Source organism: Microchirus variegatus (assembly GCF_963457635.1).
Source record: "Microchirus variegatus genome assembly, chromosome: 1".
In the NCBI taxonomy this organism is placed as follows: domain Eukaryota; kingdom Metazoa; phylum Chordata; class Actinopteri; order Pleuronectiformes; family Soleidae; genus Microchirus; species Microchirus variegatus.
Window position 1 is genome coordinate 11,489,369 of NC_139802.1, and position 27,925 is coordinate 11,517,293.

At 39.4% G+C, this 27,925-nt stretch overlaps 1 protein-coding gene across 1 annotated transcript in view; it reads right to left on the reverse strand.

Annotated features, from left to right (window-relative positions):
• Positions 1-27,925, reverse strand: part of LOC310924280 (eukaryotic translation initiation factor 3 subunit H) — a 50,110-nt gene extending 22,185 nt beyond the window's left edge. The window contains exons 1-2 of the mRNA XM_083885971.1: positions 27,805-27,925; positions 20,319-20,475 (exon numbers count right to left, since the gene is read on the reverse strand). Of these exons, the coding sequence (XP_083742097.1) occupies positions 20,319-20,475; positions 27,805-27,906 (259 nt within the window). The 5' untranslated portion in view covers positions 27,907-27,925. The remainder of the gene's footprint in view (positions 1-20,318; positions 20,476-27,804) is intronic.

Sequence of the window (27,925 nt, forward strand, 5' to 3'; positions counted from 1 at the left end):
ATCCAAATGATTTCTAACCCGTGTATGGGGATGTTTATCACTGATTGGTTGATGGACAGACTGGCTGACTAAAGCAATAATGTCAAAAGGCTTTCCACTGTGATGCGTTCGTTTATTATTATAAATTTAGGTTTTCTGTTGGACAATTAAGTTAGTCGTACCAGAACATTTTAGATCTCTGTGGAGGCTTTTACCATCTCAGAAATTTTCTCAGCATCTCCTTCACTCTGTATTAGTCTAAGGGTGAATTCCAATTCTTTGCTTAACCCTCAAGCTCAAAAATGCGCGCTCCCGTTGTGCAAGTGCTGTCCCGACTCTAAGAAAAATTAAGCTGAGGGGCAAGTTTCAGGGCTGTATCGCCCTCAATATTGATATTTTCCGAGACCACCCTTGGGAGCAAGGGCTACCCAGAATGCATTGCATGTTTTCACATAACAAAGATGGCGCTGAAGGCAGCGATACGCGTACGCTACAAATTAAGTTTTTTCTTTGTTTATAGAGATATAAAAATTATGAAAACCATTGTATCATCTTAGTTTAGGCCCATGTTGTGGATTACTGACGTCATTGTTGCGTAACATTTATTTTTATTTTACGATCTTTTGTCAATAGCCGGCTGGTGTGGACAAGTGATCGTTTGCTATCGTTTACAATTCAACAAGCCGTGGTGTGTGGTAACTGTCAGCTGAATATGTCTGTGGTTGTGGTATTTGTATGAGTATCATCTTATAACCAACTGACAACCTAATAACTTGGCTGACAAACGGATCGTAATAAATAATCGTGACGTAAATGTGTTCTTCTTCTTTTTTGGAGTTGACAAACTGGACGCAGCTTACGTGTTATTCTGCCCCCCACAGTCTGAAGACGTATCTGCATTTAAGGGGTGTCCCATTTCTAAGTGACAAAATAACCCTCAACACTTGGTTTTGAGGGCCAGTTAAGATCAAGGGTTGGGCTTGAGGGTTAAGATAGGAATTGGAATTGGCCCTAAGTCAAACCATGACTATGTTAATTTGCCAATTTCCATTTTTTTTTTAAAACTGCAAAAACTACAACAGTAGACTGCCGTATAATTGCCTAAGACTTAAGGAATGGAATGGAACATTGAGGTGAATAAACATCAAATTAAATGCATACAACTCATAAGCATGTACGCATCATTAAATAAGCCACTATTACCGCAACAAACTAAAATAGTAAGATTTAGTTGCCATGGTAGCAGGCCATATGAGGCACAACTCACTTGCATTGTTTGTCCATTAACGAGGGCTCAAAGACTAATTGCATATGTGATATTATTGCAATATAAAAACATTTTCTTACCTTAAATACTAAAATTACACTCATGTGACTTGAGAGCAGTGAGAGCAGCAGCAGGTCACACGATTTGCTAGAATGGCGCATATGAGAACGGAGCAGGAGGTGAAAGAAGGAGGGAGGGAGTGTGTGTGTGTGTGTGTGTGTGTGTGTGTGTGTGTGTGTGTGTGTGTGTGTGTGTGTGTGTGTGTGTGTGTGTGTGTGTGTGTGTGTGTGTGTGTGTGTGTGTGTGTGTGTGTGTGTAAAAGAGTGCGTATTCAAGTGCACATGTAAACGGAATAAACCAATATCATTATCGGTTTATTGCCGTTATTGGCACCTAGGTTTACCTAGGTTTCGGTCAATCTGATTTCTTAGAGACGTGTACACACCTTAAACGGTTTATTCCTGTTACCCGATTATTGCCAGTAATCGTTTTTTTAGTGTGCATGTAAACGCACTCAATGAGAGAGAGCAAGTGCATGGGAGTGAGTGAAAATAATATACGTAGAAGATAAGATTACTTTAACAGTGGAAGTGGTGCTTTTAAAGACTATTTTCTTGCAACTGGATACATTCTGAAAATCCAGTGTGGAATTAAAAGAGTGAAATGTGACAAGTTGTGGATCTGGAGAGCAATTAAGCAATTATCTTGCTTAATCTCGTGTTGAGAGTGTCATAACCACAAGCAAAAAAACAAGCAAGCACTCCGTATGAACTGTTATACCGCCCAGCACTAGGCTCTATTTAATCTTAAAAGACAAAAATAAGATAAGAACCAAGAAAATGCTGTGGCTTCAGGACAAGTCTCTGACTGACCCAGACTCAAGAAACCGGCCCAGCTAAATCCCCAATTTACACTCCACACATCTGTGAAGAGACAGCTCACACGCTTAAGAGGATCTACCAGGAAGAATGGAATAAAATGTCCAAATCTGGGTACGCAAAGTCTGTGGACACTTGACACCAATTACAGCTTTAAGTCTTGTTGGGTTAAGAGGTAGTGAACTAAAGGCCCGATTACTGATTAGAGAGTAATAAGAGAATTAAGGAGTTTTCTTCCTTTGTTTTTTCAAAAAGTTTCTCAATCCTGCTTTTAGTTTGTTATGTATCAAGTGTAGATTCAGCAAGCTGAACTGACATTACATGAAAGCATATAAATAATACTGTACAAACTGTTTATAAAACGAGTCAAAACGTGAAAACACTGTATGACTCACTGAATATTTGGCATTGAATATGAGATTATGTACAAATAAAAGAAGGGGACTTAATGTGCTCTGAAAGCAATTGTATACTTCCCTTTGGATGACACTGGCTTACACTAGTGCCTCAAGTAGATTGGCAGACTCAAGTGTGTAAGGTACCACAATCTGTGTGAAACGGACAGAAAACGCATGCAACCCAGTGCCATGCACACTTATAGTGCATCTTAAGTAAGATTAAAAAGGCTAAGGGAAGCAGCAGGGCAGTGACATCCACCACAGAGATAATTGTGACCACAGTTGCTTGTAAATGTCACAGGATCACACCTTGTTTATTCATTAAACAATAAAAACTGCTGCAGAAAAAGTGTGCAACCCGCCGACTGTGGAGACTGTATTTGAGTGCATTAGTCTGTAAACGTCTGTAAAAAAGGGGTGCATGTGCAAATACAGCAATACAAGTTCTGGATTTGTTTGACTCTTAAATAAATCTATAACATGTTTATTTATACCTGACAAATGCCGATTACAAAATACATAATAAAATAATACTATGCAACTATAAATCTGTGTAAAGATGGGTATATTGATTTGCTGCTGGCTCTGCTCACTTGGCCATGGACACACCTACAAACGTACAAAAGTTCAGACTGGCTAAAAAACACATTTCACCATCTAATGCCATGTGTGAACGAGGGTACTTGGAGCTGTCCATTGTGATGGAACCACTCAGCGCGTATATTCATAGCAAGTGTGAACAGAGCCTTATGGAGGAGAAAGGCTTTTGCATTTCCTGTAATTATGTATGGAGATAAAAGGAGATGAGTAGGCTCAGGATGTAGCTGCCTGAGCCTCGAGTTGGGCAATCTGAATAGTGGGACATGAATGACTAATGTTTTCCAGTCTTTCAACTACAACTGAGGTGGAGGTGATCAACATGATAAAAATGTGCACTTTAACACCATTGTGATAATACACAATACAATAAGCACATTTATGTTTTGGTTAAAAATGAAAAATCAACAAGTCATGTAATCAGTGCGAGTCTCAACAAAGAGTAACTCGCAGAGTTAATTCATATATATTTTTTATATACAATCTATGACTATAACGTCGACAATGTGGCAATCCTAATGTCTTTGTGCACCTCAAGAAAGTCGGACTTTGTTAGCGACCCCCAGAGCTGTACACATGAAGTCCCAGCAAGATAACTTACTTCAGATGCTCTATATTCTGGTCTGTATTTTCTGCTCAAAAAATGGCAAAACCTTTTCCTCCCCACTGATTTATTTCCAAGACAGCCGGTAATATTTTGTGGGCATAACGGTAGTTTTAGCCAGAGAATGGCCAATTTAACAATACCGTCAAGGCACAGAGGGGAGCATAGGCCACAGTTTGCTATTCCTTACTCATTTCTACTGCCCCATAGTGTCTACTATCAATCAATCTAGGTCCCAAGGCCAGACAGGGAATGAGTCTACCCATTCCCTTAGCACTGCTTGATTGTGTGTGTGTCTGTGTGTGTCTGTGAGAGGTAAAGGAAAGGGGATGTTGTGTGTATGCAAAACAGAGTGTTACTTAACAGAAACCATGAGTTCAATAAGAGAAAAGAAAATCGGGAGGGAAAAAAAAACAGGACATGATGGTGAGTGAGCACAAAATGTGAAAAAAGCAAGAATGTGTTTTGTGTATGCGCAGGTGGTTGTGCCTTAATGTGGGAAAAAAGAGAAAGCGTAAAATGTGGAAAAGGAAAAGGAAGCTGCGTGTGTGTGTGTACGCAAATGTGCATAAACTCTACCCCTTCCGCAGCAAAGTTAAGAGTCATCAACAATGCACTCCCCGTGTGTATATGTGTGTGTTGCTTCACAGAGAACCAGACAGATAGTCCATACTCTAATACTCACCGACACAAGAGGTGAACTGCATCAGACCTTGCATGCTGCTGCAGGCCTAAACATCTCAGCACAGGCAGCGAGGTGTGTGTAGGTCTCTGAATGTGAGGATGCAGTGATCTGTGTGTCACAGCGCATTCTAATCACCGCCTTTACAGGGAGGCAGCCGTGGCCTTACCTCGGGAAGTTGTTATGGTTTAACAGACACACACAGTTAAATGTTCTTAACTTCATTCCTCTTCAAGTTCAAGAAATTATTAAAAATGTGAATAGTGCGCAGCTTTGATCAAAAACAACCCGACTACATTTAGCTTCAGATCTTTTCTCTGTCGAACACAAGAAGCCCAGAATGATGAGCTTTAAATCAGATCACTAAAATGACAGAGTAAAAACTTTAAGATTTATTTTAGAGCAGAAATATTTGACCTGCACTAAACACAGTACAACAGGAGTGGTGTTGAGGATGGTTAAAGTCAACACATGGTTTTGCTTTGTTTTGGTTCCTTTTGGTTAGTAGTCTGTGATAAGAAAAGCATTTTTACATTGTTGATGACCTATCAATAACTTCAAAGTTGAAGAGATTATAGGATCATTAAAAATACTATGTTTTTAAAGCAAATGGTCTGCTGCTTCATGAACTGATAATCTCTACCATCAAATCATAGCCCCTTCAATCATAATCATGGGGTGCCTACAGATTTCTATCCCTACAAGAAAACATTACAATTGAAAGTTATACTATTTTACCAGGGTTTTGCCCAGTGAGAGATATTTTTCATCCTTTCCTCAGTCGGAGCTCTCAATTATAATTTTGTGAGTGCGTGTTCACACTTCTGACCCCTTCATTCAACAACATACTTTTACACTGCATTCTTTTCTGACTTTAATTTCCTTCTCTGCATGAACTCCAAGCCGTTTGTTAAAATGAAAGTGGTTCTTCTTTCCAACACTGTGTTTTAACATTTTTTTTGGCAATTCTACTGAGCAAACTATGAATATACACGACTTGACTTAACCCCACATGCAACTAAACAAAACATTGCATCTACTGTTTACTGGGAGTAATATGTGATTCTCTATATTTGAAGGCATTGAGACAAATTCTCTGTTCTGCCTTGCTGCTACTACCGCTGCTTAAATCATCCTACTCCTTTTTCATCATGTTACAAAACAGCAGTATTCTGTAGAGTCCTCAGATTGTGAAGACCCAGCGTTCACGAAAGCCCTGAGCGTTTCTGGGTCAATAAAATTCATTTTTCAGAGGAAACCTCAGTCCTCATGGATTGAAATATAATTAAGCCAGAGAGTACAAACGACATTTCCAAAATGAATAGAAAAAGGAAATATAGCTGAAAGCAGCAATGTAGTTTGTGAGCATTTGGATACCACAAATATTGACTGCTAAGTTGTTGGCAACTGAGACTTGCTTACCAGAGGATTTCAACTTGGAACATTTGTATGCCCCAATAGGTTGTTTATTGAGTGCCCTACCGAGGAAAGATGGTCAACACACACGTTGTCGCATCTTGCAAACATATGTTTTTAATAAAGATGCTCACAATTTTGTTCATCAAAGAGCAAGAGAAAGAAAAAAAAAAGGGCTGCACGCCCACTTAGAACTGCTTCCCCCAGGAAGGCTTTTTAATGATTCCCACAATCTGCAAAGTATGATTACAAGAAATCATTTGTTAAAAGTTTGTACAATTAAATTGGTAGTTTGCTAAATTATGAAATTGTTAAATCCAAATTTAGTTGCCTATACGTGAACTCCAAGCTCTTCAGTTTATTCTAAATTGGATATTTTTAAAGATAGTTGCTTGTATTTATGTAATATATTTGTATATATTTATTTTTATACATACATATATATACATATATGTATAAGTATATACATATATGCGTATATATATTTATATATGTATGTAAATATATATGTATATTATGTATACATATATATATGTGTATGAAGTTATGTCTGCATAGAGCAACATTACAGTATGGCGTTTAAAAGTGACATTTTCTCTCAACATATCCATGTCTGCAGCTACTTCCAGATCATTGCCCTCAATATTTCTCATGTGTAACAGAGATTTGACATGATGAAGAAAATCAGTATGTCCTAATACACCGTTTACCTCATGAAAAGCCACACAGGCACAATTAGACCTTGAGCTAACTGACAATGCGTATAAGTGGGTTCATAAGTGCATCCTACATAAACCTTGGAACGATTCCTTTTATTTGTTCTCAATCTCGCACAGTCTTGAAGCAAAAAAAAAACTTTTCACTTCCAGACAAACAAACACACAGGTACAGAAGCTTGTAAGAAAGAGCTGACAAAGCAGCTGCTCTTAAGCAGGTATTGGAACAGCAATATGGCTTCCAGGCACCACTTACTGCTACCAATAATAAAGAAAGGCCAAGATTAAAAACAATGAAAAATAACAACGTACACAAACTCTCATACTAAACCACTTTCCCCCAAAGAACTGCAAGAAAACAAAATTAACCCCAGAAAATAGAACCACTTATGTTAGGAGGCAGTAACAATTAAAGTGGAGACCAATGATTCCCTACTCGGTGCATTGTACCACTGAGGCACATGGAAAGAGTTGAGGATTCTCAACAAATTGAAAAAGTAAATAAATGCTGTTAAAATATATAAAAAAAAATAAACAGAGTCTTGTGTAAATATGTGAGTGAATGGGTGCGACTGAGTGAATGTCAAAACTTTACTGAAGACCATCAAGACGCTTCCCATCAAAAGCTCTATATAAATACAGATCACTTACAGACCATTTAGGGCTCTGTTATTTAGTAGAGAAATATATTAGCTACTTAATCATTTCTGTAGCTCATTATTCAAATCCCCTTGTGATAAATATTGCCATCATCTCACTTCCTTACCCAATTCCTATGTGCCTCAGTGCACACTCAGTCAGACCTGCTGCATCTTGAACGTCACTGTCAAAGAGATTTGGTTCAGACACACTTTGCTGTGCTCTAAAGAGAAAAGAGGACAAACACTTTCTCTCTACGCATTGTCAAGGTCAGCTGGTGCCGACGTGAGGGAGCAGATAGCTCGTCCTCCTGTCATGGCGTTTTGTCCATCCACACGCTCATCTGTCTGAAGGTGGGAGCGGTGATAAATGTGCGAGTTGTCGGAAAGTAAATGGTGGTATCGAGTTGTGGTCTAGTCCGGGGTGTCAGGAGAGGCAGAGGGCTAATTTTCAGCAGCAAGGCTATAATGGGATGTGTGTGCCTATTTGTGAGGATGTCTGCGTGTTTGTGTGAGGGCAGTCACTATTGTCCATGTTCCACCTGGCACAGTGGATTAGGTGCAATTAATCTTAGTTAAGCAAGCCCTGAAGAGGGCTGCCTCCCGAAAACGTGCGCGCACATACAAAAAGACGCTTAACCAAAAACAGGCACACAAACACCCTCTGTAATGCATGGGAGAGGGTGAGAGCCTTTTGAAGCAGCTGCTTTGTGTGCACAACACATTAAAGGGTTCACCATATGCACATTTGACAGCACTCCTTGTCACGGGACTTTGTTTTTTATAGTGGTAATGGGAAAATGATGTCGAGGAGGAAATGGTGTGCCTGTTGGTTGTCTACATGTGTGCATATGCCAGTTTGCCCATTTCAATGGGGGAAAGTGGTAAAGGAATTCTTACTGAATCGCTTCGTCAGTCCTCATTTAACAACCCGTATGCCAGCAACAGTTACAAAGTGAAAGTTTCATACATTTGGACGTTAAAGTAACGGATCTTAAATAAGCTCCAACACATTACTGACCAACATTGTTAAATATCCTTGTTTAGTCCAACATATCCCTGCTGTTCCAACAGGTGTAGCAGCTCATGTATTCTGCATGTATTCACAGGTGTGGGTCCCACATAGGAGCGGTTAATTGCAGCACAACCTACAACATCTGTCTCATCCATATCTCACGTGGGTTCACCTGTGTGCAAAAAAACTCAACTACAACCGTCAGACATGCGTGACTAAACACAGATTGATGCAGCCTAATGAAGAAGCGGAGTGGGAGGAAATCTTCTGCCAGCAAACATCCAGTCCATTTTTTTTTTTGTTACATGCCCACCAAGAGCTCAGAATGACCGTTATGAGCTCTTCGTGGGCATGAAACAGTAGAATCATTGTTTTTTTTGCAAAGGATAATTCAAAAAAAGGAGAGGAAAAGGAAAAATGTCAAAGAAGTGTCAATTAAATTGAGGAATTGCGTCCACGGAGATGCTACTTTACATAAAGGCTTGCACGTACATACAGTTGTGTTCACGTCAGTTTAATGTTCCACACATGACCACACCATCTCACATTCTATTCTAGTAGTGATGTTTTCTATCCAGGAGTTCACCCCCATTATTTACTTCATGTGAAGTTGAACATATACGAGTACTAGCAAACTTCCTCATACACTCGAGCAGTATCCATGGTTACCGTTGTCTTCATCATCTCTTTTGACTAAAACAAGAGCGTGCCACCAACTGGAATGGAAAGTATTGTGTTACACGGACCATGTGCATTCAGACATGTATAGATATGTGCTTGTATTGGTTAATGCAGGGTCTACACTGACCACTACACCCTCAGTCGAATTGCCAGATATGTAGTAGATACACCAAGGTTGAACATATAGTTTCAATACTTTCCACTAAATTGTGATCATTCACACCTGGATCAACAAATAACTAGATTACTGGATCACCATATACACTGGTTTTTAATCTGAAAAAAAAAAATGGTTTAGCTTTTAATGGTGTTAAGTTCAAAGATTAAGGGAAAGGAAAGGGCTTTCATTATTTTTAGAGTACAGACAAATTCAACTGATGTGAAAATTCTCTGATGCTCGATGCTGGTGAATAATGAAACGGAGACTTCTGCCGGGCCGACAAGTTTTCATTTTCTTGCAAAGAAAGGTCAGTCTGCAAACTGGTCTCCTCCTTCCTAGCCCAACTGTCAAATATGTTGCTTTGTTGCTTTAATTTCTACTTATAATATTCCTTTTCCCATCACTTCCTCTAACCTTTCTTCTCGCCCAAACATGTTTCTCCTTTTCACTCACTCACACTGTCACATCCTTCTCCCCTTCTTGTCTTTCTCCATCCGCCTGCTCCCTACAGCCCACCTGGATTAGCAGCATTCGGCAGTAATGTGTTCTGACCCCGCCTCCACACACAAAATTTAATGTGGGGCAGAATCGTGATAAGGCAAAGGAGCAGATGAATAAAACGGTGGAAATGATGGCAATGGTGACGACACACAGGGGACCGACGCTCCTGATTTATATGGTAGCGTGAGCATTCAAAAGCAGATACAGCTCCAGCGTGCTGCTAATATCCAGTCTCACATCTACAGAGTACGAGAGACAGCTCCGATGGAAAGATAGAGAGGGGTAGATGGGGAAAGGTGAGAAACTGGGGACATGGAGCAAGAGACAATGTATGTGATTTTATTGTACTTAGAGAAAAGGGGGCCCTCATATCCTAGTCCATAAAAATGCACATATCTTAAATGTGTATACGTTTCCCTTAAAAGGTAGGTTACCAGATGATTTCTAATTAGTCTCACTGAGGGAGTGCAAAGAAAAACGGAGGAAATCAATTTCCCATTTGGGGCACGTAAAGTGATCTATTGAAGCGCTAACCTGAAGGAGGACCTTATCAGAATGGGACGGACAACTTTTTACAATATACAAGAACACACACACACACACACACACACACACACACACACACACACACACACACACACACACACACACACACACACACACACACACACACACACACACACACACACACACACACACACACACACACACACACACACACACACACACACACACACACACACACACACACACACACACACACACACACACACACACACACACACACACACACACACACACACACACACACACACACACACACACACACCTCAGTGCATATTGAACAGTGTATTTACTGCAAGGAGCACAAAGATCATGGCAGAGGTATTTTAAATCCCCTGACTTCAATTAACCCACCGTGAAAATGTCTGTCACAGTCGACAATTAAAGCTCCCAAAACCGAGGACTAACCTTGCAGCTAACGAAAAATGCTGATGTATTCGGCTTTAATTAGTTCTGTTTTGTTTTCACTTCTATTTATTTGCCTTTTTTTTTTATTTAATTAATTAATTGTTAGTTGTTTTTTTGAAAAAAACAATACTTTCAAACATTACATCCTGGGTACACTTCTATTTTGAGGCTGATCTCTCTGTAGACTGTAGTTATTTTTTGCAAAATGATTTCAACTACTTAATAAATGCAGAGCTACTTATTGAGAACACATTACTCTTCGCGTTCAGTGTAGTCACTCAGGGTTAAAAGTTTAATGCATTAATAGTATTTTAATGTAGCTGTGCCCACTTTATAAAAATCACAAATACGTCCAACACTCAAGTAGAACTAAATTATTAAGTAAACATTCCTTTAAAAATGTAAGCAAACTAAACACAGATGAGCACATTGGAACTACCCACATTCTAGTCCAAATATAGTCAATTCTCTCTTTAAGTCTATTTTAAACTTCATGTTTTGGATATAACAGTAAACATGGATTCAGTATGAAAAAAAACCCACTGCAGACCAAAGGGGCCATAACAAAATAAAGGGAAGGATGATAAGAGAAAGGAATGACACCGTTGGCCACTAAACCCTCAAGAGAAGGAGAATATTCAGTGGAAGTGTCAAGGACCATTGGATGGACAATGATGGATGAAGAGAAGCCAAAGAATGTGAAGTAGGTGCTGCAGCTTTCCTGCCAGCTACAGTCAAAGCAGAATATACCACCAACTGCTATTTAATTCCTCAGTCAGGTTGCTATCACTTTAACAACATGGACTAGGGTCTGGCAATTGTACTTTGCATTAGCATTGTGTTGTTTGTACAGTATTTTTTTTTTGGAACAGAAACAATGAGATTCACTTGACACTAGCATATTTGAGCTGAGAAAAATATCAAAATATTTAGTCTTGTGTTAATTTGTGAAAGTAGGGATTTTGAAGGAGCATGGCATGGAGAGGGATAAAAGTTTGTTTTGTGCTGATATATGTAAATCTTAGCATTTTCATCCAGAGTGCACTCTCATATTGCATTGTACGGTAACATGATCCACAATGAGCCATCAAAAGGCACCCTTGCCTTTAGTATACAACACAACACTTGAATCAGAAAGAGTGCTCTCGTAGCAAAATGCTATAGAAACCAGATATGTAGTAGATACGCCAAGGATTAACATATAGTTTCAATGCTTTCCACTAAATGGTGATGATTCACACCTGGATCAACACATGACTAGATTACTAGATCACCATATACACTGGTTTTAGCCTGAAAAAAAATGGTTTAGTTAGGCATTAATGGTATTAAGGTCATAGATTAAGGGAAAGGAAAGGGCTTTCATTATTTTTTAAGTACAGACAAATCCTGGCAGTTTATACCAAAGAGACAGAAGCTGAAATGCAGTTGGATTTTGCCCATAAATGAACAATTAGCAAGCCTTTAGCCTTTTAAATTCCACGCTGAATCACATTGAGCATGTGACCTGACAAACTTAAAATATATACTAGATGTACTCTGCTGGCAGGAGTGAGGATTTAAAACAAAACCTTAAGCAACTGAAAAACATTGTAGGCTGTAAGGAGCGGTGGCTGCAACACTGATACAAAAAGCTAATTAGGAGGAACTGTAAGACGTTCATAGTAAAACATGAACCTCTATTAGAGGAACTAAAGATTTTTCAACAACTCTACATATATAGCGATAAACCTGAATCTAATCAGCCAAAATAAATGAACAAATGAAATATGTTTTGTTGAGGTGGGAATGTCTTTGTATTTAAGAATTCATCTTTAAATAATTTGATGTATGAATAGCAGGGTGCGAGCACACTTTTCAAGCCTAATGCATCCATTGAAAAACACTGAGAACAACAAAATTATTGGCAGACACATGTGACCAGAACCTCAATGTCCTGAAGAGCAGAGAGAGAGCGAGAGGCAGTGTGGCGATCAGTTATGCTCTCTCAGCTGATTTGGACAGAAAATCAATCATGTTGAAGAATATTTACCATTCTGCTTTAATCATCTATAGAGAAATATTGAGAACAAAATGATTGGATGAGACGAGTCTGGCTGTGACTATAAAGCTGCTCTCTTAATGAAATGGTGCAGAGAAAAATGTGCTGCAGCGACAGTCACATAAGTCCCTCGGCTAATTTTGGCGTAAAATCATGAATATATTGAAACAATGTTTATCACAACTAGTTTCGTGTTCTTTTCCAAGTACTCCAGTTAATGTGAATTTAACTTCGAGAGCATTCCATGACGTGTCTTTTCAGCCCTTGTGTGAAGGCCCCTAGATTGAAGAAAATGGGCTTTACAGTTCAACACATGTGAGTCTGGTACCTTTTCTACATTAAATACTACTCAGTGCATAATGAGTAAAATGTAAGATTTATAAGGACATGATCATCTGTGCTTTATTCTCAGACGCATGATTTCTCTGGTAAGGGGGCACAGTGTTTATTACACAGCTCAATCATCTTTATTCCAAAATCGAAATTGTTTAGCTAATTGGTTTGCTGTGAGATTCAAACAGTAGCAGCAGGAGTGACATAAACAACAAATAAACTGAAAAGGGGGTGCCAATCAACACATCTCAACCCTGTTAAAGACTACACGTTGTTTATACACTAAAAAGATCGAGCTATGCTCTTTTAATGAAGATTCTTGTTAGTGCTGGAGTAACAACACTTTGCTATATGCTGTCATGTCAGATGTCCAAAAGAAATGCTCCTTGTCTGAGAAGGCCGTCTGCTGTCATCTTTAAGGGGACTACCCTCAAAACACATCTCTAATTACTGAATCCGGAATCCGTACAGAACAAGCACCCTTCAAATTTGTTTATTTCACCAGTTTGACAACTGTTGTGATCCTCTGAGCCAAACTGGGGCATAGAATGAGCCCAGACAAGGAGCCTGGCAGCCCAACCACCTGTGCTGGGCAGATCGCTAGTAGCTTGGCATGGGACTGCAGGAGAGCCAGAAGGAAGCACTTTGCAATACAGAAAAAAATATTGTCAAACAGGAAAAGCTCGAAGCACATGTATAGTCGTACATAGGATATTTATATGTACGTTTCACAAAACAATTTCGATTTATTTTAACAAGGGCTCTGTAGCATGGCTTTAAATTCATATTGCGGTACACCGTGATAACATCTTCATCAGTAACGGTATACACTGTATATTGCAATATATTATTGGGTATGTACATTTATGTACTCCACAGAGTTCCTTCTCCACTTGCTCGATTAAATGATTGATAGTCACAGCCCTTCATCTAAAAAAAAAAAAAAAAAAAAGACGCAATTACTAGCAGGATGTTGGTTGGGTGCTCACATTATTCCTCTTTCCAACAGTATATTGCTAAATTTATCCTCCTACAGTTGTGGCAGGGACATGAGGATGATGCAGGAGCAGAGGGGTTTGATCAAGACGTTGTGAGACGAGAACGGGCAAAGAGAAAGATGAAAAAGGAATGGCAAAAAGAGGTAAAGGAAAGACTCGGAGTCAGAGATTGCTGAGAGGGGTAATGGTGGGGGAGAAGGGTGGAGGCAGCTTTTTCACAGTAGCAGTTATAGAAAACGGGAAAAGAAGAGAGACAAGTATTAGAGTGAAAGGAGCAGAACAATTTTGTTCTACCTTCAGGATAACTCTACCTCTCGCTTCTCAATTGTAGTGACATTGGTTGAATATTAAACTTTCTTCCCAAATGTGGTACAATCAATATTCTCATCTGAAAAGCAAGATCTTTGAGCCAATTAACATTACATCATACAAAATGATATAAAAGATGTATATTATGGTACATTTTAGTTTTCTCAATATTTCAGTCAAATCCAGTGTAAAATATCTGGGTCAAATTCTGGGCTCTTCTTTCCGGCCACTTACTTCACTGACATCATTTCGACACTATTCCTGGACAGTGAGCTCTATGCAGTGTAAAATCCATTGGCATTAGCAGGTCAGATGGAGACAGCTGCCTGTCGTTTTTTGTTTCCCTAAAAGCAGTTTGTGAGAGGATATACAACATATCTGTAGACTTGTGTGAGAAAAGACAGGTGCATGGCAAAATATGTATGGCTGGGACAAGAAAAAGTCACCCCCGACACGCAATCAAATAAACGCGAACATAGACCATTAGGGATGCAACAATATTAAAATCTCACTATAATATCGTGTTAACAAGTCCATAGTGCGATATTGTGATATTATCCATGTTATGACTACTAAACGCCTGGGGGATAATACTAGAGCACATCCAGTAACGGCAAGCTTGAATGAAGTGGCACATATTTTGAGAACCTTGTTTGCCACAGTACTAAATCTCTTCGTATCAGTATTCTGTACTTCTAAAATATAGCTTCAGTAGCTATATCACACAACCAAGGCAACGCCCTCTGACAGGATATGATGCTATTCACTTCTATAGACGTACTAGACACATAACACATAAATCAGGTAAGATGTCACACAACTCGTCTCTTCGTCGGCTGTTTTCATCATAATAGTGAAGATGGTGGATAGATGTTTTGCTCAAACAGGTGAGCAGTTTACCGGATCCCCGCGGATCCAGAGAGACGGTAGAGGTGAGTCACTGCTATGAAACGTGCTCACAGAGAGCAGAAGAAGACGGAGCGATGGGAGCCCACAAGCAACAGATTTTGTGGTTAACTTTTAATAAATGGACTTGGTCTAACTGACACAGCAATGTTAACACAGCAAGTATTTACATTAAACTGCCCGTTGCTAATGCAAACGTTATGCTAATGTGACACATTCCCTGCGAGTGACAACAATGCTATCTTTAGTCACGAAGCCAGATTGCATCCATTTGTTTCACTCGAGGCTCTTGTAAACTTTCCGTGACTCTCTGGAGTAAGATAAATGGAAGTTGAAGATGTCAGAATAATGCAGGTCCGGAATAATGTCCTCTCTAGCTGTCTCCAATAAAAAGCACACTGGGGCATTATAAGGATCAGATATATTCAGTCTGTCAAGTTTTGCGATATATCAGTTGATCTCCATGGATTTTAAGTGTGTGGTGAACTCTGACAGGTTGAATCCAGCACTGGTCTGGTTAGTTTTTTCGCCGCATCTTAAGTTGCCAAGATAGTGGTTCATAGGGACTGAGTCACAGGGCTCTATTCATCGTTCCCACACCTTGGTTCACATACAATTCTTAAAAATCAAATCAAAGGACTTTTCAAGGCATTACTGTGCCAGCACCAATTCCCTAAAATGTAAGGACCGAATGTGTTGACAAGCTTTATGGTGGAAGGGCAACTTGTTAGAGTCACTTCACACATGGCGTCTTCTTTTATTGATTTGTAGCACGCTCTTCATCTGGCCAAGTGACTGTCCTTGGGATCTTGGGCAAGTCAGTCTTTGTAATTTTCTTTGATGAGCCAGAGATCTTGGAATTCGCATTACCAAGGAATCACGTAATTTGCCCTCTCTTGCTTAATTGCTATGCTCATTGTGCTGCTTGAAATCTCGCATAAACGGAGAGACTGTGTACAGTGTCCACAACACTGCTAGTAACTGCAACTTGATTTTTATTCTGCATAGGCCTAGCCTACGTACATCAAGCAATGCAGGGCTCATAAAACAGTAGGTGGTGTCATAACAAACAAGGGTATATCAGCTGCAGGAGGCATTTTCCTATATCAACTTAACTTCTTTCTTGCACATTTCTTTCTACAAACTATCAAGAATTTCAAGGCCCTTTGGGAACCCTGTCTATTGCTGATCATCAATGCCAAAGAAGAAGCCCACAGCACATTATCTACATGCTACTAACTTGCTAACTAGCTTTTCCTACACTTCTCTCCATATATTTTATTAATATACAAGGGCAGAGAATGCAAGGACATGAGTGAGAGGGGTTTGGGTTCAGCTGAGGTTTTTATTCTTTCTTGTTTTTATGTGAGGCCGCCTGCTTGATCCCTCTCTATGTCTGTCTTACATTGGTCACATTTGCTGACAGTCTGTTCTGCAAGTACAGCTCCACACTGGCATCTGTTGATAGAAAAGCAGCATAGCACACAGTCACACACGCACACAGTCTCACACACGCACACAGTCACACACAATGACTAAGCTGCCAACCCTGACTTTTTTTTACAGATAGAATAGAGGAGTAATTCTGATCTGAAGGTCCTCTAGCAGCAAAGCAAACAAACACCACAGACAAATATCCCCCCATATACAACTAAACATATTCAGTGTGTGTATGACTGGGGGACAACAGAGTACATGCTGCCCTGCAGAGTATTTCTAGACCTAAATCTCAAGCTTGATCTTAGGGTGTAACAATTAACTGATATGGATCAGAAAGTCAATACAATAGTTAGAGAAGGGACTACAGTGATGAAAAAAAAAACACAGATCCAACCAAAGTCAGTGAAAATTAATCAAGAATTGATACAAATGTCGAAAACAGATTTTGGCCAAATTTTCTTCTTCTATTAGTGTGCGTGAAAGTGAAAAAGTTTCATAGCCATGTACCTAATTCAGGCCATTTACTTTCAGGAGAAAACCTAGCATGGTAGAGACTAATAGAGTGCAGATTAAAAGTTTACTTCCAGAAGAAATCGACCAAGCAGAAGTTACAACAATGCAAGTGGGAGCAACTACTTCCAAAACACACTGGCACCCAAAGTAACTACTCCTAGTTTAAGGCAATACGCTATTTTATTAGAACGCATACGCCTTGGTAGCAATTTTAAACCACTGGATTTAGGGCAGATGACTCTGACTTTGGAAATGTCGAAGTGATGTTTTACAGGAAATGTGAAATAAAACATTCGAGCACTGCCCATAACATTATACATATTGTTATGTGGCCTATTGTTTATTAATATTAATGATGACTGATTAATGATAATTGAAAGCATGTACCTTTAAAGCAAACAAGAACTAATCTGAATGGCAGATATGACCTCCATGATTCCACGGCTAAGTTTTGGATCTTGAGCTGAATTTCAATGTGTCTAAGATTAATTCACAGATTTTCCATAGAGATGTGATTGTTTGAAAATCCAATTCACACTCCAACATCACTCTTTTGTTCTGTGTGCTGCTGTAGAGTCGAGGCAATCCGCCCCAACATCAGCTCAGATGAAACACTGGCTATTAGTTGCAACAGGGTAGAAAGAGAGGGGGTCTCGTTGGTCAGCTTTGTGCGTGGGCAGCCAATTCAGGCTGAAGTACAGACACAAAATATCAAGCATAAAATCCATTTTTCATGTTCTGCATGATACGGTTAGTACAATTGCAACATTTTGGCGGATATAATTATGAGTATAGCATAAAACACACTGTGAGCAGAGACAAGTATTCTGCACTTCACAAAGATGACTCCTTTGTGTTGCACAGTTGGAAACAGGCTCTGTAGAGACAGACAACCTGAAGTGTGTCACTCTTTGCAGCTCGATCTGAAGCCCTGTTGAGAGGAATTCTGTCATAGGTCAGAACATTTTTCAAACGAATCATGCCAAGTTGCTCCTCACTGAGGTCTCTGTTAACTTGAAGAGTGACAGATGGAAAATCCAGTGTATCAAAACTTAACCACAAGAGCCATGGCATTAACAGCTGTTCCTACCACTATCAACCTTGAACCAACATTGGCGCTTGTGTCTCTCGCAGCATTTTTGATAGTTGCTGGAGCAGAGGCCTTTTGAGGGATTTTTTTTCCAATTCCTTCAAGCTAAGGTCAGTGGACATGACATCCATTGATGAATGCTGACATGAAGTAGGGCAAGAGATGACGTGTATGTATGCAAATACAAACAAAATCAAACCCCACTACTCAATCCCTGCACCACTGCCCTCACACTTCAACCCTCGCACTGACAGTGTAGGACACAAAGGACCTAGTTAGCTCAGTTAAAAGTCAACATTGTCCTCAACACTGTGCTTGGGGACATCTTCCACACATCTCTAAAAATGCACAGCTATGCTCAGAGAGTTATTTATTCAAGTTGCCCCAGGCCGTAAAATCTATTGTTTTTATTTCAGAACCACCTGCCCGCCAGTGTTTACTTAGGCACAGTGAGGAAATGTGGCTGGGCGTCACTGCCAATTTCCTGAACCGACCCTCATGTGGAGGATAACGTGGTAGAAGGTGGAGAGATATTTCCATGTCATACCAATTTTGCTTCTTTATGAAAGAGATTTTCACAAACTTTGGATCTCTCTATCCTGGTGCATCATTAAAAATTCAAAAACATCCACATGTAAAGGTTGACCACAAAGTAGTTACATTAAAGGTCACATAGAGTGGTCCTGTTACACATAAATGTTAGTTATGGAGGTCTAATTACATATATTAACTTGTTTTTATGGTCAAACCCTCCTAGTTGCTGTAAACGAGCCGATTGAAATCCTTTTTTCTGACGTTGTTCCCCGCGATGTTTCAGAGTGAACTCTGACCCCCAGAAGACAGAGTCTTGTGATTGGCCAACACTATTCAGCACACCAGTTCTCAGAAGCGTAGCTCCCCCTCTGGAACGGTGGATGCACTGCTGCTCATTATCAAAACATTGTTTTAACAATGTTTAAAAATAGCTTCGTCACGACTCCCCACCACAGTCCCTTTTATGACTTTGACCCGGAGTCAGACCCAGAGTCAGAAGACACTGTCGCTCGTGAAACACCTCCACAACGGACGCTATTCTTCTTCTGCGGTTCAATGTTCGCAACCGGATGTGCCCGGACTAGTACCCGGAGCAGGACTATCGGCTGTTCAGGAGAACCGCTGATTTTCAGAGATCTCGCTGAGCCCCGAGATTACAATAAACACAGCAGCAGTGGATGAACTGTTTGTTTAGAAACTTCAGGGCTTCATAAACAAGGTAATGACGCAGATACACACCAAAAAAACAACGTTAATAGGAACTTCCGGTCAAGTTCCGCTTTAACATACTTATTATGAAATATGACCACACAGAACAACTCTACAGTACAGCACAGTTGTCGGTGATAATCCAAACTACAACATTAAAAACCTGTTCCAAGTTCAAAATATCCAGCCTAAAAACGCATTAGCCTAGCATTAGCGCAGCCTTGCCAGCATCCATGCCGTCTTTGCTCATCTGAAGAAGACAAGATTGACGTTATGTTGCTCTGGGACACATAAAAAGTGTCCTCCTGATCAGATAATCACAGCCCAAAAGCATCTGAAAAACGGTGTGCACACATTTCTGGTTCTACACCATAGGTGGCAAAGTAAAAAACACATATCTACTGACTCAACAAAGCTGAGCATTTACCCTCACTGGAGCTCACACAAGAGTCTGTTGTGGTCACGCAAAACTGTTGAAGTCAAGTCACCTCAGTCTTTGAGATTTGTGCAGAGAATACAGTTAATGGCGTATATGAAAAGATTGATCAAAGGATTTTATGAATAGATAACAAATATCTATATGAATAAAAGTTCTCTTTTTGTAATGTCTTATGTGCTTCAGTCAGGTAACTGCAAAAAGAACACACAGTGAGAAAGTAACAGCACACTTTCCAAATTTGCAATTCATCATAACACAAGAAAGGCAAAGACAAAAAAGCAATCTTTAGTAGAACTTTGAGAAAAAGCAAATGCCTTTGTGTTCCCGAAACATTCACATTTTCATCTAGCAGCCATTGTCACAATGGGACCCATCTCTCCATCCACTTAAATTGTACTGACATTTTGTGCCCAACAGGTGTTTTTTTTTTTTACTGTTATGTGATATTGTGTTGTTTGTAAAGGTGTATGCCTTTGAGAGAGCAAAAACCTGCACTCAGTTACCTTCATCGAAGTCTGCATCATCCTCAGTGTGTTGGGGAAAGGGGAAGCAGTTGGTGATCTCCAGCCGGTCATCGACCACCAGGCCCAGCAGGACGCCTTGAACCACTTCGCTTCCCTGGCCCTCTTCCTGGTAGTGCTTGATAATCTTCAGCACCACCTTTAAAAACAAACAAAAGAACAATATCACTGAAGTATCGAACTACAGCAACAGAACAAAGGCAGAGAGGGAAGAAAGGAGTCTTCATCCTCTTTCCTATTACAGTTTCTGAAAAACGATTTCATTTTCTCAACAGGAGGTAATTTATTTACTGTGCCCATTGTTTGTGCATTTTGTGGTTTTCACAGCATTTCTGTTTATTGTATTTTATCATCCTTTGATTTATGTTGTTCGATTCAGTGGTGTCTCTGTTGATTGTACTAATTAGTTTTTTAGGGTCACTTTGGTTGAGGCTGTTTTACAAGCTGCTGAGATTTTTTTCCATTCCACCTGCTGAAAATGCCTCTCAGGTTGCACATTATGTTCATTTTCTTTTTATCCATCTACACAATAATGACAAAGCAAACAGGATTTTTTTTTATTCGTTTACTCTTTATTTGTACTCTTTTTCGATATTTATAGAAAGGGAAAAACTGATATGGACAAAAATATTCAGACCCTTTTCTGTGAGACCTGAAAGTCCCAAAACTCCCACTGAGTAAAACTGGACATGACATCAACTTTACTGAAACAAGTCGAGTGAGAAAGGAAATATATTGAAATTGAATCATGAATATGCTAATTGCATATTGCATTACCACAACTGCTTTAAACTCCATCCTGTCAGCCATATTCTAGGTTTGACCTAGACCATGCAAATATCAAGTAGAAAGTAATGCTAACTATGATAGTAAAGATATACATACTGTATATGTGCTTAGCAGTTCAATATTATTTAATGATTAAAGCAGAGGATGGAAAAAAACATTCATGATGTGCATTTTGGTCAGGTTCACACTTGAATCACAGCATTAACTGAACCTAACATCCTGGTACTGAACGGCAGTGCAAATGCATGCACCTTACACACCAGTGCATAACACTGGTAATGTATTATTAAAATGAATAAACAACAACTGACAAGAAAATTTGAAAAAAAAAAAAAAAAAAAATTTAATCATGAAGACACAGGATAAATAACAATTATGAAATTGATTCATTAGAGTTGTAGGTTGTTCTGTTGCAACAAATAGCACTAGTCATCCAGAAAGCTGACCTTATAGCAGAACAGTTGTTATGGATTGCATAGGACTACACAAGTGTACCCAATAAAGTGGACACAGGATGTCTCCATAAACAAAAAAGGAGGAGGATTGAAGCTTAATTTTGAGAGCGGCTAATACAATGCAATTTATTTAACCAGCAAAATTAACCATATCACTAAGACACTCCACAAATTGCATAATAAATCATCAACCAACCATTCCACACTTTTCACTGGTCACCAAGCTCTGACTAAAAAAACAAAGATTCAGTTGCCATGAAGTGTTGTTTCTTGAAGAGGTAAGTTACTTGGCCAAACACTGGCTATGTTTGAGGTAAATTGAGATGTAAGCACCACCTGTCAGCTCCAACACTGGTGCATCACTGATCTTGAGTGCGTACAAAAGGCCAGTTAGTATTCAGCAGAGCACAGAAATGCTAAGAGAAAGTGCTCAGACAGTGGGACGGTATATTTGGACTTGTACTCTGATATACCACATTGTCATGCCTCAGCTAGATGGTGTGCCCATGCATCATTGTGTGTTTAATTTTTAATGGCAGAACAAAACGGGCCAAAAGGACAAGCATTCACATGATTGAGGAGCTGGTTTGGACTGCAATGCTGCATCACAGACACCAAGGATATCAATAAAGGGCTATGGCTTATTTACAGAAAACACAAAATACAATGACGTGGACAGACTCTCACACGCGCACATCATGAGAGGCCCTGAAAAAAGCAGCCAAGGAAAAAAGTGGAGAAGAAAACAAAGCATCTAAATGAACAGGAACACGACAAGAAGCTGAAAGCATAGTGTGGAGGGGAAGAGCATAAATCACGCTGATAACAGTGTGAGCAGGTCACAACCAAAGGCATTAATAATACACACATACACACACAAACATGCAGGAGCAGGGTGGTAGTCCTGGAGCTATGCTCACTACAAAACACCCATCAACACCATGAGGGAGCCCTCACTGGTCTCACTAACCTACACACACACACACACATGTGCATGTGTCTTGGGAGATGATTTATTTCCATAGATGCTAGACTTGTCATGCAACAAGTAAAAGAGCTAGGGGCAAGAGAAGAGAGACGATATGTGGTGGAGTGGGGAGAAAAACAAATCTCATTCTCTGCTTGGCTGCCATGGCTTAACTGACTGAGGGGAGGTAGGTCTGAATCATAGGTTGGGGAGGGGTGGTGATAGAGAGAGGGGGAGAAAATGTTGGAGTGAGAACACGATGGAGAAAATGGAAATAAAAGGGAGAGTGAGGAAAGGCAGCAGTGAAAGTGCTGAGCAATAGAGACCACAAGGATAAAGGTAATAATGACAAAAGATGGCATGCGGGGACCAGATGAAGGCAAGGACAGTAAGGGGGTTTCACAGGATATGCAACACTAGCCGCTTTCCAAACCCCCTGTACCACCCATGTTTTTTTCTGGTCTCCTCCATCAGTGAGAGCAGATAGCACAGACACGCAACGCTAATTGCGATATCTGACTCTTGGATATCTGTTCATCAGACACTTAAATAGCATCGATGTGGAAAAGGAGGAGGAGGTTGGTTCAAAACAACTCCAGGACAGTCAAATAAAGGAAACTAAGCGGGGCTTTGAGAAAACTCCTGAACCTACAGACAAGCTTTAAAGGTTTAAAGAGAGTACTAGCACCACACAGGAAAAATAGAGAGGAAGGACAGAAGAAGGTTTTCATGGATTTGTTGTACTGGCTTCCTAATGTTGGGAAAATACCACCAGGTATTGTCAAGAAAAGCCTGTAAATCTCAAGTTCTGTGCAAAACTTCCACACACACATTACTCCAATATTCTTTCCCTTCTCTCACACACACACACACACCTTGTTAACTCCAACCTTAACCATAACTACTGCTGGCCTAACTCCAACCTTAAAACATGCATTGAAATGTATTGATTTATATTATGGTGACTTGCTGAAATGCACACACACACACACACATATTGATCTGGTTCACCAGCAGCTAAGTCCAGAAGCCCAGTAAGTTCACCTCTTATGGAGAGGGGCAAGATTGATATGTGGACAGTGCATCATAAATCAACAAGCTTAAAATTGAATTGTGCAAAATCAATTGCGGCCCAAATCCCGCATTGCCTGCCTTTAATTCTCATCATAAATCTTTTCTCTCGCTCACACCAAAGCACTCATATTGCCGCCACAACGGGACTCAAGTTATGAGAAAGTACTGTAAGAGAGACAATCCCATAATGACTGTTGTTCATGTGCCACTGTGTTGATGATCTCTACAACACTTGTGTGGCATGATGGTCCATCTACTGGGTTACACCGAGCATGAAGAACATAGAAGATTCCCACTTGGGTTAGGGTCCCACTTTATATGCCAGCTTCTGACAGGTCTTTCCATGCCAAGCTGGACTTTTTATCTAGGTGAGTCCAAGGCTAATAAATGACAATGGGAGGTCTAAATGCAATTTCGGAAATAATAAACTTAACAACACCGTCTGTTTTCCCAACTCTTTAATAGCTGTTACTCACTTTAATATGTAGCAATAATTCTCACATGAAGTATACAAAGATGATTTAAAGTATGCAGCAACAAATTAAGCATAAGTTTTTTTCATTACAAAACTCACTGTTTCTGATTCTCTGGGAAAACGGCAGCATATAAATGTAAATGAGTGCTTGAAACTTCATTGATTCCAGCTTCACTGTTTACTGCTCACCCTCAGATCATTGAATCAGAGCTGTACTATGCAGACAATTCCTGTTGCCACTGCTTCAAAGTTTGTATTACCTTTTAGACCAGGTAATGTGCTGGTTATGTATTTCTTTTGACTGGTGTAACATTATGGCACACAACTAAGCCTGGATCAATTCCCAAATTTCAAAATACAGAGCAAGAATTGGTTTCCAACAACTACAGTTGTGAATGGCAAACAAAACATGCTTCTACACTAGTAGTAAGTCATCTCTAGAGTCTGAATGTGTTCCAGACGATCTGTGACACATTACGTAGTGTAAAGACCGTCCTGACACCTTTGTGCGTAAGGACCCAAGACAAGTGCAACAAGCCTCAAGGCAAAGAACTGGCAGTTTCTGTCACAGTGTTTTTACCCATTCACATTAAAAAAAAATACAACAAAAAAAAAGCAAAAAAAAGAGAAATGTCTGCCACTGGTAAGCAATGTTACAACAAATTTGGACATTTTTCTTGCCTGTTTTATGCCACTGAGTTTTTACCGCACTGTAAATAGAACTGCACACGACAACATACACAGTCACACCATGTGAATCAGACACTGACGTGTATCAAACGCCAGAATGATTATTCTGCTCTGCTATTAAATTCAGGCGAATGTATGATCTCAGTAGGTGTTTAATGGAAGTCATAGCACTCCGCTCCTGTGGCAACAGCAACAACGGAAACCTCTTCAAAACCAAGGAAACAATCCAATTTTTTCAACACAGCAGTGGTGATGCCGTCTGTGAGCAACCCTCCAGCCAAACCTCTGCCAGACGGGTCATGATGCAACACAGCAGCAATTGCTGCATATCAATGCATTCAGGTGAGACATGTCTCAAAGCTCCACCTCAAACAAACATGTTACCTTCAACAGGCTGCATCCCAAACAGGTTGCACGCAAAACATCTCTCAGCTGCTTTTAATTTCACCATTGTAATTTAAATTCCTTAAATTTAAGGAATTTGGAGATCTCATAAGGTGGTCTAAATATACATTAAGGTGAACTATTTAGATTTGAAATTTAGAGCCCAAGACTCTCAGGCAATTTTAATGAGAAAATAAAAGGAGGGCAGCAGCTGGCAAGTAAGAATTCCTGCTACTGTGTTGACGCACACCAGGCAAATTACTTGCTTTGTGTCCAGGGCAATGTAAAGAAGGGAGAGGGAGAATTTAAGTGAATGGCTGTGAGGCAAGTTTGTCCTCTGCTGTTTATATAGGAGAACTACATAAAATAAAAAGGTGGTGTTATGGGTCTTTGAAGTTGAGTTTTACCAAGTGACACGACAGCAATTTAAATGTATAGTAGGTGGATCAATAATAACATTAAAAAAAACTTTCAACATAATACAAAACTAGTAGTCTGGGAGAGAACAACTTCATTTGTTTACAGCCTCACAGCTAAATTTGCAGCGTGATTAGAGGCTTTGACCAGTCAGATCATAGGGCAGTTCAAAGAGTGATGGGAGACCCAAAAGTCACAAGGCCGTTCATAGAGAGAACAAGTGCGCTTATTGGCTTTTACACTAAACACATTATGCACACTGATAATTTCCAGTACCACAGCACCGACAACACTGCCTACACTGCAAAGAAATCTAAAAACTGCAAGGTCTAAAAGAAAATCAGACAATAATGAGATTAATAAGATAATAATAATAATAATAATAATAATAATAATAATAATAATAATAATAACAACAAGAGAAGAGAAGTTAATATCATCAGAGCATTTAAGAGAGAAAGACACCATTTTGGAGTCGGTTTCCATAAATAATTATATTGTGCTTCTAATTATATTTATATGTTTTCAGGTTTTTATTGTGAAGATGTAACAATGATTAGACAACATGCTTCTTTTAATCAAATGTATTGTTATTATTATTATCATCATTTTTATTATTGTCATTTACAATCAGTTTAAAGACTGAAGCCACTCGGATTGAATCAAATGGAGAGAGAATAAAGAGGAATGTAATCACAATGTGAAATTACGCAAAATAGTTTATTTGGTTCTGCTAGCGGATGGAAGATGGAGGAGGGAGATAATTTTCAGAGACCAGTACGATATGCTGGCAGTGATGAAGAACGGATTATAAATTAGAATATTTATGTGTGTAAGCACTTTCTGTATTTCATACATATGCCAACTTTTCAGGCACGCCGACACACAGTTTTATAACTGGGGAATCACAAAATATGACTACTGCAGCCTTAACTACCGGGTACTGCTGCCATCTAATCTCTCAATGTATATTTGGCTTGGGGATATTAACAGTGAAATGACGGTTAAAGTTTGACATTTTGCAGAAATATTAGTTTGAACTTAATTTGATATTTCAAAGATAAGAAAAATGTCATACATTGTCAGTGGGGGGAAAATGAAATTTTGATACATGATGGGCAGTTAAATGTGTGTTTTATTAAAGTAGCAGTTACTGATTTAAATCAAAAGGTATTGGATGTTCTCTTTTAAAGTATTATCTATTATCCAAGACATTTATTCCATTTCATTTGAAGGTTCACATTTGTGCTGTGTCCCGTTTTAAGAGGCTCAATTAATTTTGACCCAGCATTTCAAATCATATTCTTACATCACTAGCTAGAGTATGCAAAACCAAAACACATTTTATTTTTTACTTAGCCTTACTGTGTTTATGTTATCATTAGCAGGGGTGGCTATCATTGATACATTTGGTATATGTATCACTGCCCTACTTAATTTAGATAAATGCCAAACTGACTGACTGACATCGATTTTGGAAAACCCCTTTTTTCAAAAAACTGTTAATGTCTTATGTAATGGATCATTCAATTTCGATTTCTGTCTGATCACAACACAGGATCTACAACTTAATATTATGATACAATCAAATCATGGTAAAAGCATATTAACCCAGCCCTAGTAAATGAGAGCTATGATATTATTTTCAAAATTAAGAGCTTTTCTATATGCCTCAAAGGGACTTAATGGCTGCAGATTTCAAAAGACAATCGATGTGATACTTGCCATTTCTTTGTTCTATTGATCAACTGTTTACATGCCCAGGTTATAATCGGATTGCCTGTTTTGAGGTACAATAGTTTTAACAAAAATTAACACAGACATTAATTCGGAACCTTGTTTTGTGGTAAATGCAAACATCTCGTAAGGAGGTTTTAAGGAGGATGTGGATAAAATTAAACGCCCCAAGAAGCTTTCTGAATCTGAAAGCCATCTCCAACTAACAGCAACAATGAGCCTGTCCGCCATTTTGAATATTATTAACAGATAATAACTCTTTTGCATGCCGGCTTCACTAATAACATAGCAGATATGGCCATGTAATGTCGGCTATTGGCATTTATTAAAGCAGAATATCATCTTAATGTTAGCTGTCCGCCATGACGATGCTAATATGTTAGCTTGCATCCACATCTGCTAACAGAGGCAGAACTGTTTCCCTCTAATCCCGCCACCCACATTCGACACGTATCTTCCCGACACCGTGGTGACACTTACCAGGCCCTCGATTTGGATCTGTTTGACAGGAGAGTCCAAAGTTCCGGCCGTAGAAGTAATAGTAGCGCTAGTTGCGGGACCGGTCTCTTTACGGGACGCCATCGATAACAACCACACGCGG